At 35.4% G+C, this 25,239-nt stretch overlaps 1 protein-coding gene across 8 annotated transcripts in view; it reads left to right on the top strand.

Annotated features, from left to right (window-relative positions):
- The window catches only part of CEP350 (centrosomal protein 350), a 157,495-nt gene that overhangs the window by 97,062 nt on the left and 35,194 nt on the right, over positions 1 to 25,239 (top strand). For 6 of the 8 annotated variants that reach the window (XM_086343533.1, XM_086343529.1, XM_086343526.1 and 3 more), the window contains 7 exons: positions 2,442 to 2,638; positions 3,262 to 3,446; positions 3,914 to 4,001; positions 13,319 to 13,465; positions 15,247 to 15,404; positions 22,948 to 23,070; positions 24,195 to 24,394. In XM_086343533.1, the coding sequence (XP_086199659.1) occupies positions 2,442 to 2,638; positions 3,262 to 3,446; positions 3,914 to 4,001; positions 13,319 to 13,465; positions 15,247 to 15,404; positions 22,948 to 23,070; positions 24,195 to 24,394 (1,098 nt within the window). The remainder of the gene's footprint in view (positions 1 to 2,441; positions 2,639 to 3,261; positions 3,447 to 3,913; positions 4,002 to 13,318; positions 13,466 to 15,246; positions 15,405 to 22,947; positions 23,071 to 24,194; positions 24,395 to 25,239) is intronic. The other 2 variants (XM_086343531.1, XM_086343530.1) reach the window with 1 other exon arrangement.

Raw genomic sequence — 25,239 nt, 5'->3', positions numbered from 1 at the left:
ATGAAAAAGGAAAGCTTTCAGACTTCTGGGATTCTGTGGGATGAGACATTAGAGCTATCCAACAGTGAACATGCCTATAGAAGATTAAGGTGGCTAGAATTGATGGGGCAACTAAGATCCAAAGAAATTAAAACTTTGAAAAACTAATATGAGGAAGAAAAAAAGAAAAAATCTAAGTCACTTTGGTTTGGCAATGATTTGTTAAATATAACACCAAAAGTACAATCCATGAAGGAAGAAATTGACAAGATGTACTTTATTAAAATTTTTTAAATTCTGCTCTATGAGAGAGATTATTAAGATAATGAAAAATTACAGACTATTAAAAAATATTTGTACAAAAACACATATTGGATAATAGACTTATATCCAGAGTACATAAAAGACTCTTAAAACTCAACAGGAAAATCAGCAACCCAGTTAAAAAATATGCAGAGATCTAAACAGATACTTCATTGAAGAAAACATACAGATGAAAATTAAAATCTCAGTGAGATAGTGTAACTTGCTTATCAGAATGACTGAAATCCAAAATAACAACAAATTGGTGGCAAGGATCCTGGGCACCAGGAACTTGAATTGATCACAGATGAGAATGTAAAATGGCATGGTGCCTCGGGATGACATATTCACAGTATTTAGTAATGACCCAGTAGTCATATGCCTAGGTATTTACCTAGTGATCTGAAAGCTTAAGTCCACACAAAAATCTATATGTTTAATGTTTATGGCATCGTTATTCACAATTGCTAAAAAACTGGAAGTAATCAAGATGTCTCATGGGGGGAATGGATAAACAAACTGCTAAATCTAGGCAGTAGAATACTGTTCAGCAAGGAACAATTTGATTCATGGACCAACACGAATCAATTTTAAGTGAATTTTACTGAGTGCAGTTAGCAAGCCCCCAAATCATATATATTGTATGATTCCATTTATATGACACTCTGGAAAAGGCCAAACTATAGGGGTGGAAAACAGATTAATATTTCCCAGGTATCAAGTGGAAGACAAAGTGTTAGACTACAAAGAGATGCACAGAAGAACTTTTAGTGTGAAACAGCTGTTATGTAATAAAGTATTGTGTGTTCAGCATGTACTGTCTGATGTGCATTTGTCAAAACCCTAAAACTGTACATTACAAAGAGTAAGCTGTAACATATGCAAACTAAAGACACACACACCAACCAGGATGTTGGAATGGGGAGGTCCCAGGATGCAATGTCTCTGACAAATCAGCCTAAATGCAGTACAAATGAATAGCGTAACCGCACTGAAGGGGTAGGGGTGGAGGGAAAAGGAGCTGGCCCAGATAAGTTTGGAAAATGGTATCTTCCAGTAGGAATTGTAAGCTTAAATACAGAAGAAATAGTATAAAAACTCTGTATTCTAGTTGGTAAGTTTGTTTTTTACAGATGGACAGTTTACAGTTGTTTACATATCTGATGGGGTTGAACAGATAAGTAAATGGATGTTAAATTGTGGGAAATAGATTTCTCAGTGTTGGAGATAGAAATCATAGACATACAAGAAAGGAAGACTAGAATGAATCCTGTGATACAGGATTAGAGTCAGAAACATCAGTATGGATCATGTTTGGATGGGTGGATGGATACAGGAACGTGTGTGTGTGTGTGTGTGTGTGTGTGTGTGTGTGTGTGTAGATGGGTTGGTATACCTGCAGTTATTAATATTACTTGACTCTCTCCACTGAGAGTGAAGAGAGAAGCTCTGTCCACTGAGAGAGAGTGGAGAAGCAACAATGTCCTAGGAGTTATAAGGACAACCATGCCAAGATTGTGGTTTCTAAATATTCTCCAATAAAAGAAACCAGAGCTCTTTGGAGAAATGACTGACTCTAGGACTATACAGGGAAAATATGAAGTGAAAGAAGGGATTGAAGGGCAGGGGGAATGTCAAAGGCGCACAGGAACCAACCTAAAAGAGCTGTTATGTTTTTAATTAAGCATGGGATTGAGGAATTTCTAAAAATTTTTTCATTTGCATTTCTTTAACTTCTAGTCATGTTAATCTTTTTTAAAAAACTTAATTTTGGCCATTAATATTTCCTTTGTGAAGCATCATATCATGGCAGTTTTTCATTTTTCTGTAGGGGTATTTGTTGTTTAGTTTCTCAGTTGTGTCCAACTCTGTGACCCCATCGACTGGTTTTCTGATTGATTTATAAGAGCTCTTTATATATGAAGTAAATCACACTTTTGCCATATTTCTTGTACTAGTATTTTTAGATAGTTTAGGGTTTTTTCTGTTTCTTGTTTGTAAAGTGAGTGAATTTTGCTTATTATTCCATGCCTATTAATAACTAGTGTTCAGTTCTTTAATTTGTTAGATGGTCCTGTAAAGATGCAACAGGGGCTACTAATTGAATATCTACTGAAACCTTTGTAATGGTAATGCCTACTTGCTCCATATTCTTTTAGATTCAACTTCTGTTGCAACAGAATATTCCCTGAAATTTGATGAATCCATGACAGAAGATGAAATAGAAGAAAAATCATTTCGATCTTTACTACCTTCTGAGAGTCATCGCAGATTTAACATGGAAAAGAAAAGAGGCCATCATGATGACTCTGATGAAGAAACTTCTCCAGAAAAGACTACCCTGTCCTCTGCCAAGGTGTGTTTCAGTTTACCCGTGGAGATACTTCATATATAGTTACGGATATGCTCTCTCAAAGGTGTGAAGTATCATTTTGTATTTGAACTCAGTTGTCAGCTACCAGAATATTTTTCCTAAGGTACGAATTTTGGGGGTTTTTTTTTGGGGGGGGAGTATAGAATTTAGCTTTTCTTTCCTTATAAAGTAGCTTAACAAATATATTCCTCGAAATAATACATAGGACCTTTGAGGATGTGAGCCAGAGTTATGTCTTGAGCTTTTTCATTCACTTCAGTCTTACAACACTTTATTCCATTAAAAAAAATTGCATTTATATAATCCTTCTTATTAAATTTTAAGCCTTTTGGATAACAGGGACAAATTCTTACCATCTTTACATCCCTGGGACAGTGCCTGACTTACTCTAGTTATTTGTTAAAATTTTATTGGGTAAATAAATTGGCAGTTGAGTGTTACTTTCTCTCTCATGTGCCTTTTTTTTGAAGAATGTTCTTTAACATGGTTGGCAGCCTTTCTATATACATAATTTATTTTTATAAGTGCATACCTCTTTTAATGAAGTTAATTAAGTTCCAAAAGGTATATACAGTGATCAAGATGACTTAAACTCTCTAACTCAGGAGCTGAGCATGCCATTCTCAGGAGGACAAGACAGCTTTTCTAAATTTACTATGGAGATGGTTCGACAATATATGAAAGAAGAGGAAATGAGAGCAGCTCACCAGTCTTCACTCCTGCGTCTCCGTGAAAAGGCCTTGAAGGAGAAAACTAAAGCTGAACTAGCCTGGTTAGAGCATCAGAAAAAGTAAGTTCTTTCAATGAACATAATTTTGACTGTTCAGTTTCTCCTTTTATGAAATGCTTTGTTTTTAAAGATGTTTTTGTTTCCTCATTTAATTTGATCAACCTTGTTTCTCAGGCTAGAAGTATAGCAGTCATTGTTGAATCATGTTGCTTTCAAGACCTCCTACTCATATAACATTCTCTTTGTATTTCTTTCATCACTTAACTGACTCTTATATTGTTATTTTATGCTTAATTACTTTATTGTGTTATAGATTCTCAAAGCTATTCTATCTTTAAAGGACATAGTCTAAGATTTGCTTATATCACATATCCAATAAAATATTGGTTGGGATAGGAATTGTTGCATAAAGCAACTGTTTTCTACATTTGAAAATGTTAAATGATTTAAAAATTTTAAGGGGTTGAGAATTCTTGATATTAGAATAGGAATTTAAACTAATTTTGTCTCAATGGGAATGATTGCAGACATCTACGAGATAAAGGTGAAGATGACAAAATGCCCCCACTCCGGAAGAAACAGCGTGGTTTGCTCTTAAGGTTGCAGCAAGAAAAGGTATGTTAGGAAAAACAAAGGGGACAAATTAGATTGTGAAATCTATTATTTCGCCTAATCTTTTTTCTTATTATCTCACTGAAGGAGATTTAGTTGATATTAACCACTCGTTATGCCTACTACTATAATTACAAGAGTTGCTTAATGGCCTACTGTATTTCTTCTAAATTAGGATTGTGCTTCACTGCCAACAGAATACCGTATTAAGTCAAACCTGCTTTCATTTGCTGTGTAAAATATTGTACAATTGTGTTTTGATATGTGTATTTTAAAAATTATAATATTTGTGAGTCTAATTGTCTTAACTATTTAGTCATTGTTTCCCTAAAAAGACTTTTAAGATACATGAATTACAAATTGACAAATATTTAGGCTTAGTGGACCTAGCAGGACCTGGGATTTGAATCCTGGAGAGGCAGTGTAGTGTCATGGTTAAAAATTCAGGCTCTAGATTCAGATTGTTTGTTGTTGTTTAGTCACTCAGTCATGTCCAACTCTTTGCAAGCCCCTGAACTGGAGCCCTCCAGACTCCTCTGTCCACTGGATTTCCTAGGTAAAAATATTGGAATGGATTGCCGTTTCTGTCTCCAGGGGATTTTCCCAACCCAGGGATTGACCCATAGTGACAGACAGATTCTTTACCACTAAGCCATAAGGGAAGCCCTAAATTCAGATTGCCTAGATTAAAATCCCAGATCTACCAATTATTAGTTTTATAATCTTGAAAAGTTACTTAACTTATCTGTGCCTCAGTTTCATTTTCTATAAACTGATCATAATAGTAATAACATACTTTGTTGTTGAGAGGAATAAATGAGTAATATATATAATAAATTTAGAACAGACCTTGGCACAAAGGTAAATGCTCAATAAATGTTAGTTGTTATTATTTGAATTCCAGCTTTGCCAGTTGCAAATGTGTAATCATGGTCAAGTTTAAGTAACTCTCTGAAAAAAAAAAAAAGTAACTCTCTGAGACTTAGTCTCCCCATCTATTGAAGTGAGATTATATTTCATATGGTGGTTGTGAGGATTAAATGAGATAACATATATATAATGTGTTTCACATTGCCTGGTAAGTATTTAATAAATTCTGCTGCTGCTAAGTCACTTCTGTTGTGTCCAACTCTGTGCGACCCCATAGATGGCAGCCCACCAGGCTCCGCCGTCCTTGGGATTCTCCAGGCAAGAACACTGGAGTGGGTTGCCATTTCCTTCTCCAGTGCATGAAAGTGAAAAGTGAAAGTGAAGTTGCTCAGTTGTGTCTGACTCTTCGCAACCCCATGGACTGCAGCCTTCCAGGCTCCTCCGTCCATGGAATTTTCCAGGCAAGAGTACTGGAGTGGGTTGCTTAGTTTCCCTTTATTGACCTGTTAGCAGGTACTAGCTGCTATGTTGTATAGGCTATGAACTTAATCATTTGAGTCATATATTGGAATGTTACTTAAAAGTTTGTTTTTGTTTAACTTTTGCCATAGAGGGAATTCCTTGGTGGTCCAGTGGTTAGGATTTGGTGCTTTTATTGCTGTGGTCCAGGTTCGGTCCCTGGTTGGGGAACTAAAATCCTATAAGCCACACAGCATGGCCCAAAAAAGAATGTTCACCTGAGGAAGCATCACTGGTCATATGAAGTTGAGAAACTTTTTTTTTAAAGATGTTATTTTTTTAATCCAAAAAAAAAAGGTTTTAAAGTAACTTAAAATTCTCCCTTAAATAAATAATTTTTTACAATATTACAGTAGCTTTCTCTTTGTAAAGCAGGAAAAAACTGAATTTACAAATAATTTCTCATTCCGTGGGCTTGTTTTCACTTTCTTGATACTATACTTTGAGGCACACAACTTTTAATTTTGGTGAATCTGTTATTTTATTGTATGCTTGCTGATACCAAATTTTACTTTCATTAGTTTGAAGATATACTTGTTTTACCTTCTTTTTTTTTCTTTTTTTCCCATATTTTTTGGCCATGCTTTGTGGCATGCAGGATGTTAGTTCCTTGACCAGGCATCGAACCCATGCCCCCTGCAGCAGAAGCATGGTGTCTTAACCACTAGACCACAAGGACAGTCCCTTACCTTCATTTTTGAAGGATATTTTTAAGTAGGTATAGGATTATTTTCCTTTAACATTTTTAATGATTTCATTTTCCATTGTCTACTGCTTTCCTTTGTTCCCATGGAGACACAAGTTAATTCTTTCAGAGATTGCTTTTAAGATTTTAAAGAATTTGTCTAGGGAATTCCCTGGTAGTCCAGTGGTTAGGACTTGGCACTTCCACTGCCAGGATTGGGTTCAGCCCCTTGTTGGGGAACTAAAATCCTGCAAGTCACACAGTGTGGCCAAAAAATAAAAACAAAAATTTGTCTTTGATTTTACAATGATTTAATATAGATTTACTGTGATGCGCCTAGGTAGTTTTTTTTGTTTTTTTTTAATATTGATACTATTAGAGTTTGCTGAGCTTCTTAAATCTATTGTCTGTATTATTTCATCAGTTTTTGGAAACTCTCTCTTTAGGGTTTTGCACTGTGATATATACTGTTATATCTATCCAATGAATTCTTAATTTGAATTTTTTTTAGTTCTCTAATACCTGTTTTGTTCTTTTTTATAGATTTTCATTCTTGTTGAAATTTTCTACCTTTTCATCTGTTTTTCTGTATTTTTCTATTATTTTTTGAACACATTATACATAGTTTTTTTAACTTGAAAGAAAAGTGAAAGTGAAGGTTGCTCAGTTGTATCTGACTCTTTGTAGCCCCATGGACTATGCAGTCCATGGAATTCTCCAGGCCAGGATACTGGAGTGGGTAGCCTTTCCCTTCTACAGGGGATCTTCCAAACCCAGGAATCTAACCCAGGTCTCCCGCATTGCAGGTGGATTCTTTACCACCTGAGCCACCAGGGAAGCCCAAGGATACTGGAGTGGTTAGCCTGTCCCTTCTCCAGCAGATCTTCCCGACCCAGGAATCAAACCGGGGTCTCCTGCATTGGAGGAGGTTTCTTTACCAACTGAGCTACCAGAGGAGCCCACTTTTTTAACTCCCTTATCTCCAACTCCATCATTTGGACATTTGTGTGTCTACTACTATTGTCTGCTACTATTTTTTATTATCATACTATCCTTTTTCTTTGCATGCCAGTAATTTTTTTAAAATCAATGCTGGACAGTGTGTATAAATAACTGCAAAGGCTCCGAATGATGTTATCTTCCCTTAGGATTTGTTTTTTCCTCTGCTATGCATTTGGAGTGGTCAGCTGTTCATTTTATTCCACTCAAGGGCTGAGCTGGGTTGATATTGGGTTACGGTGTTGATAAGCCTCAGTGTCCTGCTTTGCATTGAGCCTAGGTTGTGACCCTGCAGGGATTTTAGCTAAAAGCCTGGTTAACTTTTTTTTTTTTTTTTACCAGCACAAGAGACTATAGGATTTCTGCTGTGCTGTTGAACGGTTTCTGGCTTAATTCCTTAGCCTTTTTGTCTATTCTACTTTAGAATTTGCAGATAATTTGAGGGGAAGACTGAGTTTGAAGAATTAAATTGGAAGTTTTAAGACAGGTTTAAGAATTAACTGTCTTAGGTCTCCAGTTTTTGTCACTGAAGTTCTCTGTAGCTGGTGAGAGAGTTCTTGAAACTGGTGTAACCCCTTTCAGAGTAGTTTGATTGTATCTAGTCAACTTGAAGACACACATAATCTGTGACTCAGCATTTCTGTGTCTTGGTATATATCCTCGAAGCTTTTGCACTGTATAGGGGAAAGTGGAAACAACTTATTTCTTCAGTGATAGATGAAATAGAGCATATTTCTGCAAGAAAATATAACAATGCAGGACAAATTGTACTAGATATAAAACCCATTCAATAATGGTAACATTCTGTATCTCTGCTGTCCAATACCTGGAGAAGGAAATGGCAATCCACTCCAGTATTCTTGCCTGGAGAATGCAATGGACAGAGAAGCTGGCAGGCTACCATCCATAGGGTCGCAGAGAGTTGGACATGACAGGTGGATTCTTTACCAACCAAGCTATCAGGGAAGCCCAGATAGTAAAGAATCTGCCTGCAATGCAGGAGACCAGGTTTGATCCCTGAGTCAGGAAGATCCTCTGGAGAAGGGAATAGTTATCCACCCCAATATTCTTGCCTGGAGAATTCCATGGACAGAGGGGTCTGGCAGGCTACAGTCCGTGGGGTCACGAAGAGTCAGACATGACTTATGACTAAACAACAACAACACACATAACATAAAATAAGCATTTAAAAATGAATGTACCATTAATCATTTTAAAGTGAACAGTTGCTTCTACAACCTTATGGCTTATTCTTAAGAGAGACGCAAACATTTCCCCCTTAGAACCCATTAAAAAATATTTTCTTTCTGCTAGTCTTGGATTGGGTGAAATTATACATTAATTGATTTAGAAACTGAGGCCTAAGCTAGTAGGTGGTTTGTAGAGCTCTGGGAATCCCTTCGACCTTTTTCATGGGAGAAGGAGATCAAAACTGTTTTCATGAGGACAGTAAGATGTGAATTTGCCGTTTTTATGTATTGATATTTGCACTAAATGGTGCAGCAGCAATGGTCGGTAAAACTGCTGAGGCCTTATTTAGCACAAATCAGGCAGTGGCACCAAACTGCTAGTAATCTTTTATCTTCCATTGCCATAAACTTGCAGCGAAAAAAAGCTAATTTCACTAAAGAATGTCTTGATTAAGTCTAGTAAAATTATTTTTATTATGTTGGCATTTGAGTACTTGTTTTTGTGTTCTGTGTGACAGGAATGGGAAGCCTACAATGCACTTTTCCTGGATATTAGGGGAAGGTGATTAACTCATGGGAAAGCATTTGTACAGTTGTTTCAGCTGCAAGCTGAGCTAGCCACATTTTTTCGTGGAATACTGTTCTTACCTGAAAGAGTTATCCAGAGACAAACTATGTTTATTCAGAATAGAGTATTTGACAGTCATTTTCTCAAAAATGAACAAAGTGTGCTTGTACTTCAGAGAAGACAATTGATAGTATTTGTTGCCAATGGTAAAAACTTCTATCTACCACCTAAAACTAAAGAATTTTTCTTATAAGATCATAGTGATAATAATTGTGATTTTCTTGGTATTGTGTAATGAAATATATGAACATTTGGAAGATCTTCATAACTGAGTGAACTAAGCATTTTCCAAATAATCAGTGCATGGTATTTTTTTTTTTTTTTAAATCAAGCCATGGTGGAGGGTGGGATAGGATAAATTAGGAGTATGGGATTAACAGATATAAACTATTATGCATAAAATAGATAAGCAACATGGAATTACTGTATGGCATAGGGAACTATATTCAATATCTTACAATAATCTATAATAGAAAATAATCTGAAGAAAATATGTGTTACTGAATCATTTGCTGTACACTGAGACTAATACAGTATTATAAATCAACTATACTTCTGTCTAAAAAATTTTTTAAAACCCCAAAACTCAAGTCAGAACAAAAAAATCAAGCCAGACAATAAAGATTTACAAACATCTGAATACTACTCTTTTCACTAATTTTGTTTGTTTTAGAAAATAGAATTATTTTCTTAAAACTGTGCTCAATGCCATTGTATACACATGAGAGTGAAAAGACAAATAATGTCTTAGTATTATGAAGATAGTTTGAGAGTCTCCAGAAAGGATCTCAGGAACCCCTAACGACCATGGACTGTACTTTGAGAACTGTGTTTGAGAGGAATTTTATACATGTGCCCAAGGAGACAAAAAAGTGAAAGACTGTTGATTTTAGTATTATTTGTAATAGTAGACAGCAACCTCATCTAACCATAGGGGTAACAGATCCATGAAATATATATACCTCCAATGTAATTTTATGCAGAATTTAGGGACAAATCAACATGGAGACATATAAAAGCAATGTTTAGTAAATAAAGCAAGATTGAAAATATGTATGATATTATTTATAAAATATTGTAAAACATTATACAAACCAAACAGTATATTTATTTTTGCAGGTAACTACAATTATTTGTAGAAGAATTTTAAAAAGCTGTATACCGTGGAAGCGTATATACCATGGTAGTGGTTACCTTTAGGGAGTGGGGTAGGGGATTGCAGACTGGTGTTATCTGTAATATTTTAGCTCTTTAGAAAATTTAAGACTAAGAGGAAATATGACAGAATATTCAGTTCAAGTCAGTCGCTCAGTCGTGTCCGACTCTTTGCGACCCCATGAATCACAGCATGCCAGGCCTCCCTGTCCATCACCAACTCCCGGAGTTCACTCAAACTCACCATCGAGTCGGTGATGCCATCCAGCCATCTCATCCTCTATCGTCCCCTTCTTCTCCTGCCCCCAATCCCTCCCAGCATCAGAGTCTTTTCCAGTGAGTCAACTCTTCGCATGAGGTGGCCAAAGTACTGGAGTTTCAGCTTCGGCATCATTCCCTCCAAAGAAATCCCAGGGCTGATCTCCTTGCAGTCCAAGGGACTCTCAAGAGTCTTCTCCAACACCACAGTTCAAAAGCATCAATTCTTCCGTGCTCAGCTTTCTTCACAGTCCAACTCTCACATCCATACATGACCACTGGAAAAACCATAGCCTTGACTAGACGGACCTTTGTTGGCAAAGTAATGTCTCTGCTTTTGAATATGCTATCTAGGTTGGTCATAACTTTCCTTCCAAGGAGTAAGCGTCTTTTAATTTCATGGCTGCAGTCCCCATCTACAGTGATTTGGGAGCCCAAAAAAAAAAGTCTGACACTGTTTCCACTGTTTCCCCATCTATTTCCCATGAAGTGATGGGACCGGATGCCATGATCTTCGTTTTCTGAATGTTGAGCTTTAAGCCAACTTTTTCACTCTCCACTTTCTCTTTCATCAAGAGGCTTTTGAGTTCCTCTTCACTTTCTGCCATAAAGGTGGTGTTATCTGCATATCTGAGGTTATTGATATTTCTCCCGGCAATCTTGACTCCAGCTTGTGCTTCTTCCAGTCCAGCGTTTCTCATAATGTACTCTGCATAGACGTTAAATAAGCAGGGTGACAATATACAGCCTTGATGTACTCCTTTTCCTATTTGGAACTAGTCTGTTGTTCCATGTCCAGTTCTAACTGTTGCTTCCTGACCTGCATATAGGTTTCTCAAGAGGCAGGTCAGGTGGTCTGGTATTCCCATCTCTTTCAGAATTTTCCACAGTTTACTGTGATCCACACAGTCAAAGGCTTTGGCATAGTCAATAAAGCAGAAATAGATGTTTTTCTGGAATTCTCTTGCTTTTTTGATGATCTAGTGGATGTTGGCAATTTGATCTCTGGTTCCTCTCTGCCTTTTCTAAAACCAGCTTGAACATCTGGAAGTTCACAGTTCACGTATTGCTGAAGCCTGGCTTGGAGAATTTTGAACATTACTTTACTAGCTTGTGAGATGAGTGCAATTGTGCGGTAGTTTGAGCATTCTTTGGCATTGCCTTTCTTTGGGATTGGAGTGAAAACTGACCTTTTCCAGTCCTGTGGCCACTGCTGAGTTTTCCAAATTTGCTGGCATGTTGAGTGCAGCACTTTCACAGCATCATCTTTCAAGATTTGACAGAATATTCAGTTCAGTTCAGTTCAGTCGCTCAGTCTTGTCGGACTCTTTGCGACCCCATGAATTGCAGCACGCCAGGCCTCCCTGTCCATCACCAGCTCCCGGAGTTCACCCAAACTCACGTACATCAAGTTGGTGATGCCATCCAGCCATCTCATCCTCTGTCGTCCCGTTCTCCTCCTGCCCCCAATCCCTCCCAGCATCAGTCTTTTCCAATGAGTCAACTCTTTGCATGAGGTGGCCAAAGTACTGGAGTTTCAGCTTTAGGATCATTCCTTACAAAGAACACCCAGGACTAATCTCCTTTAGAATGGACTGGTTGGATCTCCTTGCAGTAACAAGTGTTAATTTTGGAAATTAGATGTTTATTGTGCACTTTCCTGCATTTTCAGGTAGTTTCAAAATTTCTTAAACATGATTTAAAGAAATTATAATAAGTTATTCATATCTTTATTATGCTTACTTTATTGATGAGAAAACAGATAACAAGAAATTTATGATAAAAAAAGGATAATTGTTAAATTTTAATGATTGTTAATAGTGAAATGTGTTATCTTTTGCTCACTGTTAGCAACAGAAATGGAGAAGGCAGCGGCATCCCAGTCAGTATTCTTGCCTGGAAAATCCCATAGATAGAGGAACCTGGTGGCCTACAGTCCACAGGGTCGCTAAGAGTCAGACACAACTGAGCAACTTCACTTTCACTTTTCGCTTTCATGCATTGGAGAAGGAAATGGCAACCCACTCCAATGTTCTTGCCTGGAGAATCCCAGGGATGGGGGAGCCTGTTGGGCTGCCATCTACGGGGTTACACAGAGTTGGACACGACTGAGGCGACTTAACAGCAGCAGCAACAGAAAATAATATCCTGTGTGGAGAATGTTTGATGCAATGTTGTCTTAAGTGTTTTCTGTTGGCATTTTATGTGGAGAAAATTCTTTTCTAAAAGCAATTTTAAAAACTGTTCTGCTGCTGCTACTGCTGCTAAGTCGCTTCAGTTGTGTCTGACTCTGTGCAACCCCATAGACAGCAGCCCACCAGGCTCCCCCGTCCCTGGGATTCTCCAGGCCAGAACACTGGAGTGGGTTGCCATTTCCTTCTCCAATGCATGAAAGTGAAAAGTGAAAGGGAAGTTGCTCAGTCGTGCCCGACTCTTAGCGACCCCATGGACTTCAGCCTACCAGGCTCCTCCGTCCATGGGATTTTTCCAGGCAAGAGTACTGGAGTGGGGTGCCATTGCCTTCTCCTATAAGGCCATAAAGTGATTCATTCTCTTTGACTTGTTTGTCCTACTTTTTGGAATCTCCCCTAAAGAACTAGCCCATGGTATGAAACAATTATAGGCATTAAAGCATTATTTGGGATGGAGTTTACAATAGAATAATGGTTATATTAATTACTTTACGTGATATGCAGTTATTAAACAAAGAACTGTAAAGATTGAAAGGCACTATGGAAAAATGTGAAAAGTATGTTAAGTTTTAAAAGGGAATATGAAATTATTTCTCTGTTGTGGTTATAATTACTTAAATTAAGGATTAAATCATGTTAAATTATTTTACAGTGATAGAAATTTTTCCTCCTTCACTACTAAAACATTTTTCAATGTTATTTTATCTTGAAGTTCTTTATGTATGTAGTTTTGTATATGTGATGATTGTATTTTCTTTTTAAAATATTAGTTTGAATTTGTCTCCTCCAAATTTTAAACCCTCTCCTAAATCTTTAAACCTTAGGCAGAAATTAAACGTCTTCAAGAAGCCAATAAGGCAGCTCGGAAGGAAAGACAACTGATTCTTAAACAGCAGGAGGAGATAGAAAGGATCCGACAGACCACCATAAAACTGCAGGAAAAGTTGAAATCTGCAGGAGAGAATAAATTGGTAAACTACATGAAATTCTTGTTTGTTTTCTGCCTCATGTAGCTTCCTAACACCTAACTCTGCCTCCTTACATGATGGATGTGTGTTCATCCCAACACTGTGATATAGTAATGCACCAGGATAAAGTTGTATGTACGTGCCTTTATATAAAATGAGAGTTCTAATTTTATTTTCCCCATGGATTATTCTTTTGAATGGGACACATAAGTCATATCTTAGTTTCAAAATGTTTTCTATTTATAAACTCAGTTGGGATAAAGAGCTTTGCTTTTTGCTAATCAATCCAAATATATTCTTCAGAATTAATGGGAGGAATTAATTTTTTTACTCTTTATGTGATACCTCTTTCAGCTGTCTAATGTCTTATATAATGATACAAGGCTAAAGGAGATATTCAGACAAAAACAAAATTGGACTTATTCTGAAGTATTGTAAAGTGTCAGTGTAGTGTTGGAAGATTCAGACTGTATAGAAATATAGTTAAATAATACTTTAATATTCACTGCTTTGACTTTTAAAATACACTTTAAAGTTTGAAGCAATCTCAAATTTATAGAAAGTTACAAACACATAAAAAGAGCTCTGATTTTCTGAGCAAGAGTTATGTTGCTAACAAATTAATATTGACACATTACTACCATTTAATCTGCAAACACTATTCAAGTTTCTCCAGTTATCACAATAGTGTTCCTTATTTCAAAAGGTAAGTTCAGAAGCACATATTGTATTTAGTTTTCATATATCTTTAGTCTCTTTCAGTCTGGAAAGGTTCCTCGATTCTCTTGACCTTCACATTTTAGATTACAGGCCAGATACTTTGTAGAATGGTCAAGTTGGGTTTGTCTGATGCTTCCTCATAATTAGATTCAGTTTATGCATCTTTGGCAGGAATATCACAGATGTGATGCTGTGTTCTCTGCATTCGATCTGGTGGTACTTGATTTCAATATATCTCATTACTGATGTGTGTGCATGCATGTTCATTCGCTCTGACTCTTTGTGACCCCATGTCCTGTAGCCTGCCAGCCTTCTTTGCTCATGGAATTTTCCAGGCAAGAATACTGGAATGGGTTGATGTTGACTCAATCACAGAGGAAAAAAGGGTAACTATACAGTGAAGGTGGCATCTACCATATTTCACTGTAGTTACCCTCTTTCCCTTTGTGATTAATAAGTACTTTGCATGATGATTTGATGATTAATAAATACTTTGTGATGGTATTTTGAGACTACATTAATTCCTGTTCTTCATCAGAGTTAAATTTATTCTTTTATGTCAGTATGGACTCACAGATTCCTATTTTACTCAGGAGTAAAATCTGTTACTATCATTATTTATTGTGATGCTCACTTTTTCTTAAGTTGGGCCATTCGGAGCCTCTTAAGCAGGTTTCTGTGTCCTTTTGACATGTACTCATCAGTCTTTGAGCACTTCCATATTTTCTGAAACAAGATGTTTCAGTCATTTTTTACTCTTTTTTGCCTCAGCCTTGGTTTCAGCTGTTTCTCTGAAGAGGATACTTACTTAGAAATCAAGATCTGGTGCTAGGCATGCTCACTGCTATTTAGGTTTTGTTCCTCTAAGCAACAAATCTGGGGACTGTGTTAGGACATATATATACATTTTACTTGTGCAGTATAATTTTGTCCTTTAAGTAATACCTTAATTTCAGCTATTTTACAAATACTGTTTAGAAGATAAATTAATTTTGAGAAGACAGTGTTTAAATCAGTTTGAGATCTTAAATTCTAGTTTAACACTTGTCCTCTTTTGTTTGCAGGAGTCTCATAGTGATGATGATACAAAAGATAATAAAGCAGCCAGTCCTGCTCCAACTGACTTAGAGACACGCAGTCCTTCCCCTATTTCAATCTCCAGCAGTGAAACAAGCAGCATTATGCAAAAACTGAAGAAAATGAGAAGCCGCATGGATGAAAAGTAATTCATTTTTTAAAATATCTCGTTTACACTGAAAGTAGTAGGAACAAATAATATTTTTAATGTACTTCATCAGATTAGATGGATACAACATAATATTTTATGGCTTCAGCTGCATTTTAGTAGATTAAGTCATCCTGGAAGTCAATTAACTATAGACCTTATTTATAAAACAAATTTTCTCTATTTTAAATACTGTCAAGTTTCTTATTTTAAAACTAAAGTAGTATTTGCAGATATACCCATGATAATGTTTTCTCCTTGCTTTTATTAAAAGTAATAAAATGAGTAAGTGTGAATTTTTTTGTCTTTTCTGAAATCTGAGGACATGTCCACTAACTTGGGAAAACAATCCAGTGGTATAGCTTGAGATCTTATCTTGTGACTCTGACAACTCTCAGGCTTACCCAAGTAGAAGAGTGAACTCTTAAACTCGTGAGTGATTCTGAATTGCTCAATTGAAACCATAAAGTCTGAAATTCTCCCAGAATGTTGAATGATTTGGCTGTCTACCATTCTACTAAAATATTTCTATGTATTATTTTTTAAAGACTCTTGGAGAAAGCTACTACTACTTGGATATAGCTCAGTCATATGCCAGCTTTGACCATACCAGTGATATTTACCTGACAGTTTACTTTTTTGCATGTACATTTAATTAAATATACTTATAAAGTAGCTGCTTGTAGACTATTTTCTACCTTCTTTAAATATGGAAGAGAGGTCCTTTAAAATTTTTGTTGATTGCTATTTTATGTTAGCAGTTTGGACCACAGATTGAACTTAAATTGTACCTTGATATCCTTTGGCAGTATACTACGCATCACCAAATTTAGTGATGTTCTATCTTTATATGTGATATTAGCCTATGATTTAGGTTCTGAATAGTCAAACAGTTCTAAGTCAAATCTTACTTACTGTAAGTACAGTGTTGTACACTGGCACTTCATTGCTTAATTGAATTGCATTTCAGTGACTTAAAATTGGCATTTCACAACTTAAAAATACCTAAATTGATTATGAAAATAAGTTTAAAAAATAAATATAAATTTAAAAAATAAAAAGTATAAGGGAGTTAAAACTGAATATTTACAAATTTTATAAGAATGCGTTTTCTAAGATTTCCATGGACTAGACCAGTTAAGACGTATTCAAGTAGGAATTCTTTCTTCCTTTCCTGACAAACTTTCCAGTAGTCTATGTGGGCATACTGTATTGCTCCAGGGATCTTTAATTCAGAATAATCTATCTCATAAATTTTCATAACTAATTAAACATTTTCTATCTGCCTTGTAAATGCCTTTGGATCATAAGTGTTGGAGGAAAAAAAGCTTCACGGGAAATTTCTTCATTGATTTCTTGCTTGTCTATACCAGTAAAATCTTCATTGCTGGTCTCTATGAATAATATTCTAATAATTTTAATCACATCTGTGGAAGGAACTGCTTATTCTGCTTGTAAGATTAGTCAGTTTATGTGGTGTTTATTTCCAATTTTGTTAGAGTTTTAAAAATCCTAAATAACAAAAGTTGAATATATTGACTTTGTTCTAAGTTTTGTTATTTTCTCAGAGCCCAAAATATTAAACACCTAGAATTTTTTTGCAACATTGCTGTCCCTTCCTTTGTCAACTACTGCAATAAATTTTTGAGAAATTTGTCAAAGAGAATAGGCCTTGAAGCATTCAGTGACTTCTTAATTTATTGTTTGAAACAATACTTTTGTGTTTATGGGAGGGATGGCGTAAAGACAGCAAAGAAATTAGTTTTAATGTTTGGAAGATGATGCTGAAATTTGAGGATGAACAGGTGTATTTTTCAAAACTAGCAATGCATTAAAAAGGGAGGTTATTGTTATGCGATTTTTTTTTTTAATCTCTAGAACAGTGTACAGTTGATCCTTGAACAGTGAGGGACAGAAGTATTTGGAATGTTAACCATCTACATGGTTGAAAATTCACCTATAACTTCTATGATCAGTTCAGTTCAGTTGCTCAGTCGTGTCCAACTCTTTGTAACCCCATGGACTGAAGCATGCCAGGCCTCCCTGTCCGTTACCACTTCCTGGAGCTTGCTCAGGCTCATGTCCATTGTGTCAGTGATGCCATTCAACCATCTCATCCTCCTCTGTTGTCCCCTTCTCCTCCTGCCTTCAGTCTTTCCCAGCATCAGGGTCTTTTCCAGTGAGTCAGCTCTTTACATCAAGTGGCCAAAGTACTGGAGTTTCAGCTTCAGCATCAGTCCTTCCAATGAATATTCAAGACTGATTTCCTTTAGGATTGACTGGTTTGATCTCCTTTCAATCCAAGGGACTCTCAAGAGTCTTCTCCAACACCACAGTTTGTTTATTTATTTTTTTACTTTACAATATTGTATTGGTTTTGCCATACATCAACATAAATCCACCACGGGTATACACATGTTCCTCATCCTGAATCCCCTGCCACCTCCATCCCTGTACCATCCCTCTAGGTCCTCCCAGTGCACCAGCCCCAAGCATCCTGTATCCTACATTGAACCTAGACTGGCGATTCGTTTCTTATATGATATTATACATGTTTCAATGCCATTCTCCCAAATCATCCCACCCTCTCCCTCTCCCACAGAGTCCGAAAGACCGTTCTATACATCTGTGTAAAAGCAGCAATTCTTTGGTGCTCAGCTATGTTTATGGTCCAACTCTGACATCCATACGTGACTAGTATAAAAACCATAGCTTTGACTATACACACCTTGTCGACAAAGTAATGTCTCTGCTTTTTAATATTTGTGATTCCTCCATATACGTGGTTCCTCTGTATCTGCAGTTGTACATCTTCAGATTCAGCCAACCACAGTCATGCAGTACTGCAATATTTATTGAAAAAAAAATCCACATGTAAGTGGACCTATGGAGTTCAAACCCCTACTGTAATGTGAAAACTATTTTTGAATACTATTCAGATTACCAAAGCTTTAGAGTTCAATCTCTTTCAACAATGTTGAGGTGTCAGCTCAATAAATAGAATGAGTTAATTTTGCAGTCATTTGCTACAGTAAATAACTAATGACAAAATCATTTAAGCCTTTGCTACTAAGCACTATTATTTGTTTTGTAGATTGGAAAAGCCAGTCTTCCAAGAGATTGCTATTCTATTAATATAAAATACCTGTCAGAAAATAGTCAACCTTCTCAATAAGTTAAGATACTTTGAGAGGAACATTTTCATTATGTATTACTGCTTATTGTTAACTCTTTGAACTTTGATTCTGTGATAAATATTTTTTCTGAAATGTTGAAACTATTCTTGGCTACAATTAAAGATTTCCTTCATTAATGTTTCCCTGAAACAATAATGCCTGTGTTAAAATTTCTAGTCTGTGGCTTTTATTGACCTATTTAACAAGTTGACATTTTAGAAATCATTTCCATTTCTCAATATAGTGAAAAGCGAAAGAACTTTAAACTATGGAAAAAGTTAGTTACAATGCAGATATCAGAATGTTTGCAAAAGCCACACTGTCTAGACCTCAGTTTTTTGATCATTATTGGTAAATGGAATCTGAGTTTTGTTTACTGCTGTGAGGGGTATTATTTACAGTATAAAGTTGTGAAACAGATACTCGTGGGGAAAAACCATGCATTTGACTTCCTGTTAAGTTGACAATTCTATTTTAGGAAAATTATTTACCGAGCAAATGAAACACTGAAAGAATGATGTTATCTTCCTCATTAAGTGTTAAAATAGGACATAGGGCACTTTTTCTTTCATTTGTTAACAGCAACTTGTTCTTTATTAATTGTATACTTATTCTCTCAGCAATTATTTACTGAGAATTGTGTGAATATAGTAGGTTCTGAGGGACATGAAGATGAATCAAACATAAACCCTGCTCTTGAAAAGCTTACTGTCAAGGTGGAAAAAAGAATAAATACCAGATTCCTTTAGTAAGGTGTATAAAAATCTAATGCTAAGAAACTCAGAAGAAGAAGTTTTTACTGAAAAGAGTACATATCACAGAGATTTTCTTGATGAGTGTTCAAAATTAAATACTTTGGATTTGCACTACTCCATTAAAGAAGATATTTTAATTAAGATTTTAAACAATGTATTAAATATCATTGCCTAAATTAGATATACAGTTTTCTTAGAGAAAGTTCTAGACTAAGTGTAGTGGATGAATAAATCCTGATAGTCTAATAATATGCTCTTTTTTTCCTTTACTTCCTAGATTAGGGATAATGCACCTGTATTATTTCATTTATTTAAGTACAGTGTGCTGCTGCTGCTAAGTCGCTTCAGTCGTGTCCGACTCTGTGCGACCCCATAGACAGCAGCCCACCAGGCTCCTCCGTTCCTGGGATTCTCCAGGCAAGAACACTGGAGTGGGTTGCCATTTCCTTCTCCAGTGCATGAAAGTGAAAAGTGAAAGGGAAGTCGCTCAGTCGTGCCCGACTCTTAGCGACCCCATGGACTGCAGCCTACCAGGCTCCTCCGTCCATGGGATTTTCTAGGCAAGAGTACTGGAGTGGGGTGCCATTGCCTTCTCCGATTTAAGTTACAGTATATGCAGATTATTAAACAATTCAATAGATTTTGCTGTAGGAAAAATAGACTGTGTTTTGTTTATATCAATACTATCCATATGCTCATTTATCTTTTTTTTTTTTTTTCATTTATCTTTTTTGAATATCATTAGAAATGAAAGAATTGATTCATTTTAAAATTAAGAGCACTGTTTCATTTTTACTTGTAATAGTATAGAATTAAAGAATTGTTTATATCCAGAAAAAAAATAATTCAAGATGTTAGGTTTTGTATTTTGTTTAATATCTTTCAGAATCAGATGACTTTAGAACTGAAAGTTTTATTTAAAGTTTAGATCATAATTCTGCTCTTTCAAATTGTAACCTAGTTTTAGAATCTGTTGGAATACAATGCACTGTTAGCTCAGTAGGAAAAAAGGGTTCTCGTATCACATGGTCTAGCAATGTGTTGAGGTATGTATTTTTCAAAAAGTGTGAAAAGGTACTTAAATGAAGAAAGAATCATAAAACGTTGAAACTAGGGAATTTTAGGGAAGTTGTCTATTACAGTCTCTTGGTTCTACAGGATGAAATTGAGGCCAGTAGATATTGAGTGCCTTGCCCTAGGTCACACAGGTAGCATAATGGCAGAGCTCGAACTAGAGCCCTGCCCTGTGGACTTCAGCCAGCTACAGTGAAAATTAAGTTAGCATATCTGTTTTCAATTTTGTAACTTTTTTTTTTTTTAACTTAAAGTTGTCTTAGTAGAAACTGACCTTCTAAATAGCATTTGTTGAAGCTGGGCAAGTGCTCAGTGGCTGATTACTAAGGTTCAATAGCTGCATGGCTAAAGTTTAGAGTCTAACATTTTGACTTTCTTTTGAATTTCTTAGGCTTAAGCATTATAGGAACATTATTTCCATACTAGATTAAATCTGTCATCTATCTCATGCTCATCCAGAGTTCTGTAACCACCAGAGGCCTTGTTGAGGAATGCCTTGACAACAGGCATAAGGTGTATCAGTAGCATTTTCTATGAGTAGGCATTTGTGTCTCCATCATTCATAATTTTGTTTCTTATTTGTGTGGCATTAACTCTAGTGTGAAGTATTACTGCTTTTATCTCAATTTTAATCAATTTTTGGAGGACCCTCTTGAATTCTAGAATATATGTATATTAAGTAAGGAACATGTTTGTGGGAAGAAATTCCAACTTTAAACTTTTCTTAATACTATCTCTTATACTGCTGTCTTTTTTTAGCGTTTCTTTTGTTGTGCATTTCTACCCTGGAGCTTTTGAATATGCTTTAATCTTTGTAAGTGAGAAGTAAATGATTAGTATTTGTTCTAAGAGAGAAAGTTATTATTCTCTATATTGAATTGGACAAAAACATTTAATATGTATTTGTTTTGTTTTTTTTACAGTTTATTTCACATGTTCCAATATTCTACTTTTTCTACTAGGTCATGCATGCATTTAGCTGTTATATACTTAAGAGGGTGGGTGATATTTGAATGTTATGAATAGAATTTTGGAATCTTTTTTGAAGTACATTTGTTTTTGCATAATATTTTGATAATTGGCATCAAAATAAGCTTATTATATATTCATAAAGAGGGGCAAGGAAGAGTGCAGTGTCTTATTGAAAGTTGGTAAAATTGGTTTTCCTTGCACTTCAGTGCAGAAAATCAAGGCAATCGAGAAACAATAGAGAGAAGGAAGGGAGAGAGAGAGAAAGTGAATATTAAGTTGTATGTGGGGAAACAGACTTGAAATCATCTACACATGTAGTTATCTAAAGATATACATGTAGTCAAGATTGTACATACTTTTTAAATTCCAAATAAGTAACTGGATTCATACCTAGATTTTCTCACATCTGTGATTTACTGATATATTATTCCTTGCTCTTCCAAGGCAATAAGTGTTGGCCTTGATCTACAAGTTACTGTGTGCATGTGAGCAGGAGCATGCTCTGTCAAAGAGAATTAACCTTTTTAAACCTATTACTAGACTTATGTATCCTTTCATATATACAATGATCTATTTAAAAATTTTTTTAAAAAGAGAAGCTAGTGCTTTTTTCCTACTTTTGTAAGTTTAACATATGGAATTTCTTACAACTTTTAACCTTATGATTGATTGAACTGTCCACAGCATGATTTTTTTTTTTTCTTTTAAACTACTGGTAGTATTTATTGGAACTAGCTTAGTTTATTCTCTCTTTTTTGGGGTGGGGGAGCCACATTATACAGCTTGCAGGATTTTAGTTCACCGACCAGGGATCAAACCTGGGCCATTGCAGTGAAGCAGTGAAAGCACTGAGTCCTAATCACTGGATTCCCAGGGAATTCCTATTTAGTTTATTCTTAATTATGCACCCTAATATTTTATAGAATGGGTATTATATTCCAGTATTGTTTAAATGGGCCTTTGCTAAATATAAAGCAAGATAGCTCCACTAGGTCCAGTTAGCATTAAGTTTTATGTTGTAGATATGAACAAGATATCTTTACTATAAATTGATTTTCTAAACTATATTACTGTTTTAGGCTAGATTATGATGGTGAGTTGAGTAAGGCAAATGTAGTGCTTTTTAAATTTAAATTCAAGTTTAAAATATATGATAAGACACAGATATAAAAATTACTTGTTTAAGATTACATATATGTATAGAATTGCTGATATGCGAGGTTCATGGCCATAATTTTTGTACTCTATGTTAAAGCTTATGAGAAAAAAAACTTAGCTTCACACTCCTCATTACTTTACTCGCAAATAAATTTACCTGAAAGTATAGATGATGGTTAAGCAACATCTGAGAAGAAAGGCACGTACATTCAGAAATCATTGGTAAGATCTATAAAAGCAAATGTTTTATATGTCACACAAAGTATAACACTTGCTTTAACCAAGTGGCTTATTGTTGTTCAGGAAGCATATTTAAAGTTCTGTGATCGGCTCTTATGCTTTCCCTTTCTCATTCTTTCTCCTTCTTGATCTCTTGGTTTTAAAATCTTCCTCCTTATTTTGTAGACACTGCTCTCCTGTTCACTACTTCTTCTCTGTCTTTACGTCTCATCACTGGGCCTCTCTCAGTGTCTGTTTTCCCAACCTTCATCCCAAATTCCAGCTGTATATCTACAACCAGTTGGTCAGGTAACTTTGCACCTTTTTCAGTGCACTCTTTGATAGAGCATGCTCTGTTCTTTTTGCTTGTCTTTATTGCTTTTTTTTTTTTTTTTCTTTCTTTTTTTCTAACAGCCTAGGGGCCTCTTGTCAAATGTCCCATAGATTTTACCTTTTTGTTCCCACAGTTATTTGACATGCTGATTGTTCAAAAAGTAGAGTGACAGTTCTTGTGCTTTTTATTAAGTGTGTGTTGGATATGTGAATGCCTTTTTGTTGATTAGCTACCACTGCAGATCTAACACTCGTAATATGAGCAGCCCAGCTTTTATTTAGCTATGACATCTACATTTGAGGAGAGCTTAATAGAAGCTTTTTAACTTCTCAAATAACTTTTCCTAAATCAATGCTATTCTCTAACCCTTTGGAGCCAAGATCTGTTAGGCTATCTAATTTCAGAGATTAGGTTAAATTGAGAAGTTTGAGGATTTGGTGCATCCTTATTTTTTACTCAAGTAAATAAATAGTTATGTTTTATGCGTAAGGCATCTGACTGTGGTGGCATCTGACATTGTTTCTCTCCATGAAAAACAGATATAGATTATCACTTGGCATGGCATCTCCCAGGTAATGCTTCACTATACCTGAAGCAAAACCAGACTGAATTTGAAATAAAGGTCAAAAAGGGACAAGAATATGTTTTTTGTTTGCTTGCTTGCTTGGGATTTTGGGGGTTTTTGTTGTTGTTGTTTTGGTCTTTGTTGTTTTGAGTTTGTGTGTTTTTTGGTCTGAGCCTTCAGAATAAATTCTTTATACCTTCTGTTATGAAAAAAGAATCACCTATGAAGAATGAATATATAAGTACTATCAGTCATGGTTGGCTGAATATTCTGAAAAAATTTTTTTCTGAATTTACGACTGTTTTTCCTTTGCTAATCTTCCAAACAGTTAACTACAAGTAGAACATAAATTCTCTCATTTCCTGAATAAGATCACTTATAAAGTTTCTGTTCTCTCAAAAACTTTTTTCAGAGAAATATTATGAATGTCCTGCTGTTATACAGTTTGTTGATAGTATAATGAGTGATAAACCTCTTTAAGTGATTTCTGCCTATAGATTTGTTTTCTCACTATTCTTCATGGTGCGACCATAGGTTTCTGACAAAACGAGAGCAAAAACTAATGCAGCGGCGACAACATGCAGAAGAGCTACTAGAGTGGAAGCGACGTTTAGATGCAGAGGAAGCAGAAATTCGTCAAATGGAAAAACAAGCCTTGGCTGCCTGGGACAAAGAATTGATAAAACCTAAAACTCCTAAGAAAGAGTTGGAGGACCAGAGAGCTGAACAGAAAGGTAATAAATACTAACTGTCCAGACTACATTCTAAAGCCTGACATAAATGAAAGATTTACTTCATTATCTTAAAAAATATGAATGATTAAGGGTAAAGAAGGTGATACAAACATATATGCTTTAGAATTGGAAAGATAAGAGAATATGGTAAATACTTTTATGCAAATATACTTGAAAACTTAGAACAAATGGGTAAATTCCATGAAATGGAAATAGGTTATTCTAGGACCAAGTAGGGTTTAACACATACTAAAATTGATAATGTGGTCAAAGATTAAAGGAGAAAAAGTATGTATATCTCAAAGATTCAGAAAAAAAACACTTAATAAAATCCAAAACATTTGTAATAAAACAAATCTCAAATCAAATTAGCAATACAAGGAAACTTTCTTTACCCAGTATAGGATATTTATTAACAAAAACAAAAAACCAAACCTGCAACAGACTTCATATTTTAATGATAAAACTTAGAAAGTTTTCCCTTTGAATCTGGAGATCAGAGTTGCTTATTTTCACCTGTAGAATGAAAGAAAGAAGCAAAACTCTCATTATTGCAGATGAGAAGGCTATGCACATAAAAAATCCAGCATTTACATGTCAGTTATTAGAATTAAAAAGGGATAGAAAGTTGCTGGATTTACAATCCGTAAATAAAACTCAATTGCATGTCTATAGATAAGCAGAAATTGGTTAGAAAAATCTAATTTTTAAAAGAGATGCCATTTATAAATTTTAAAAAGTATACAAGATCTTTATGGAGAAAAATTTAGAATTTTCTTAGGAAACATTTGAGAAGACCAAAATAAATAGAACTTTTCCATATTCACAACAGATTCAGTATCATA

Source organism: Bos grunniens, chromosome 16 (assembly GCF_055505025.1).
Source record: "Bos grunniens cultivar Pamir isolate PY7600 chromosome 16, Bosgru_T2T1.0, whole genome shotgun sequence".
Lineage (NCBI taxonomy): Eukaryota > Metazoa > Chordata > Mammalia > Artiodactyla > Bovidae > Bos > Bos grunniens.
The sequence above is the reverse complement of the archived record's forward strand: the minus strand, read 5'-3'. Positions and strand labels throughout refer to the sequence as shown.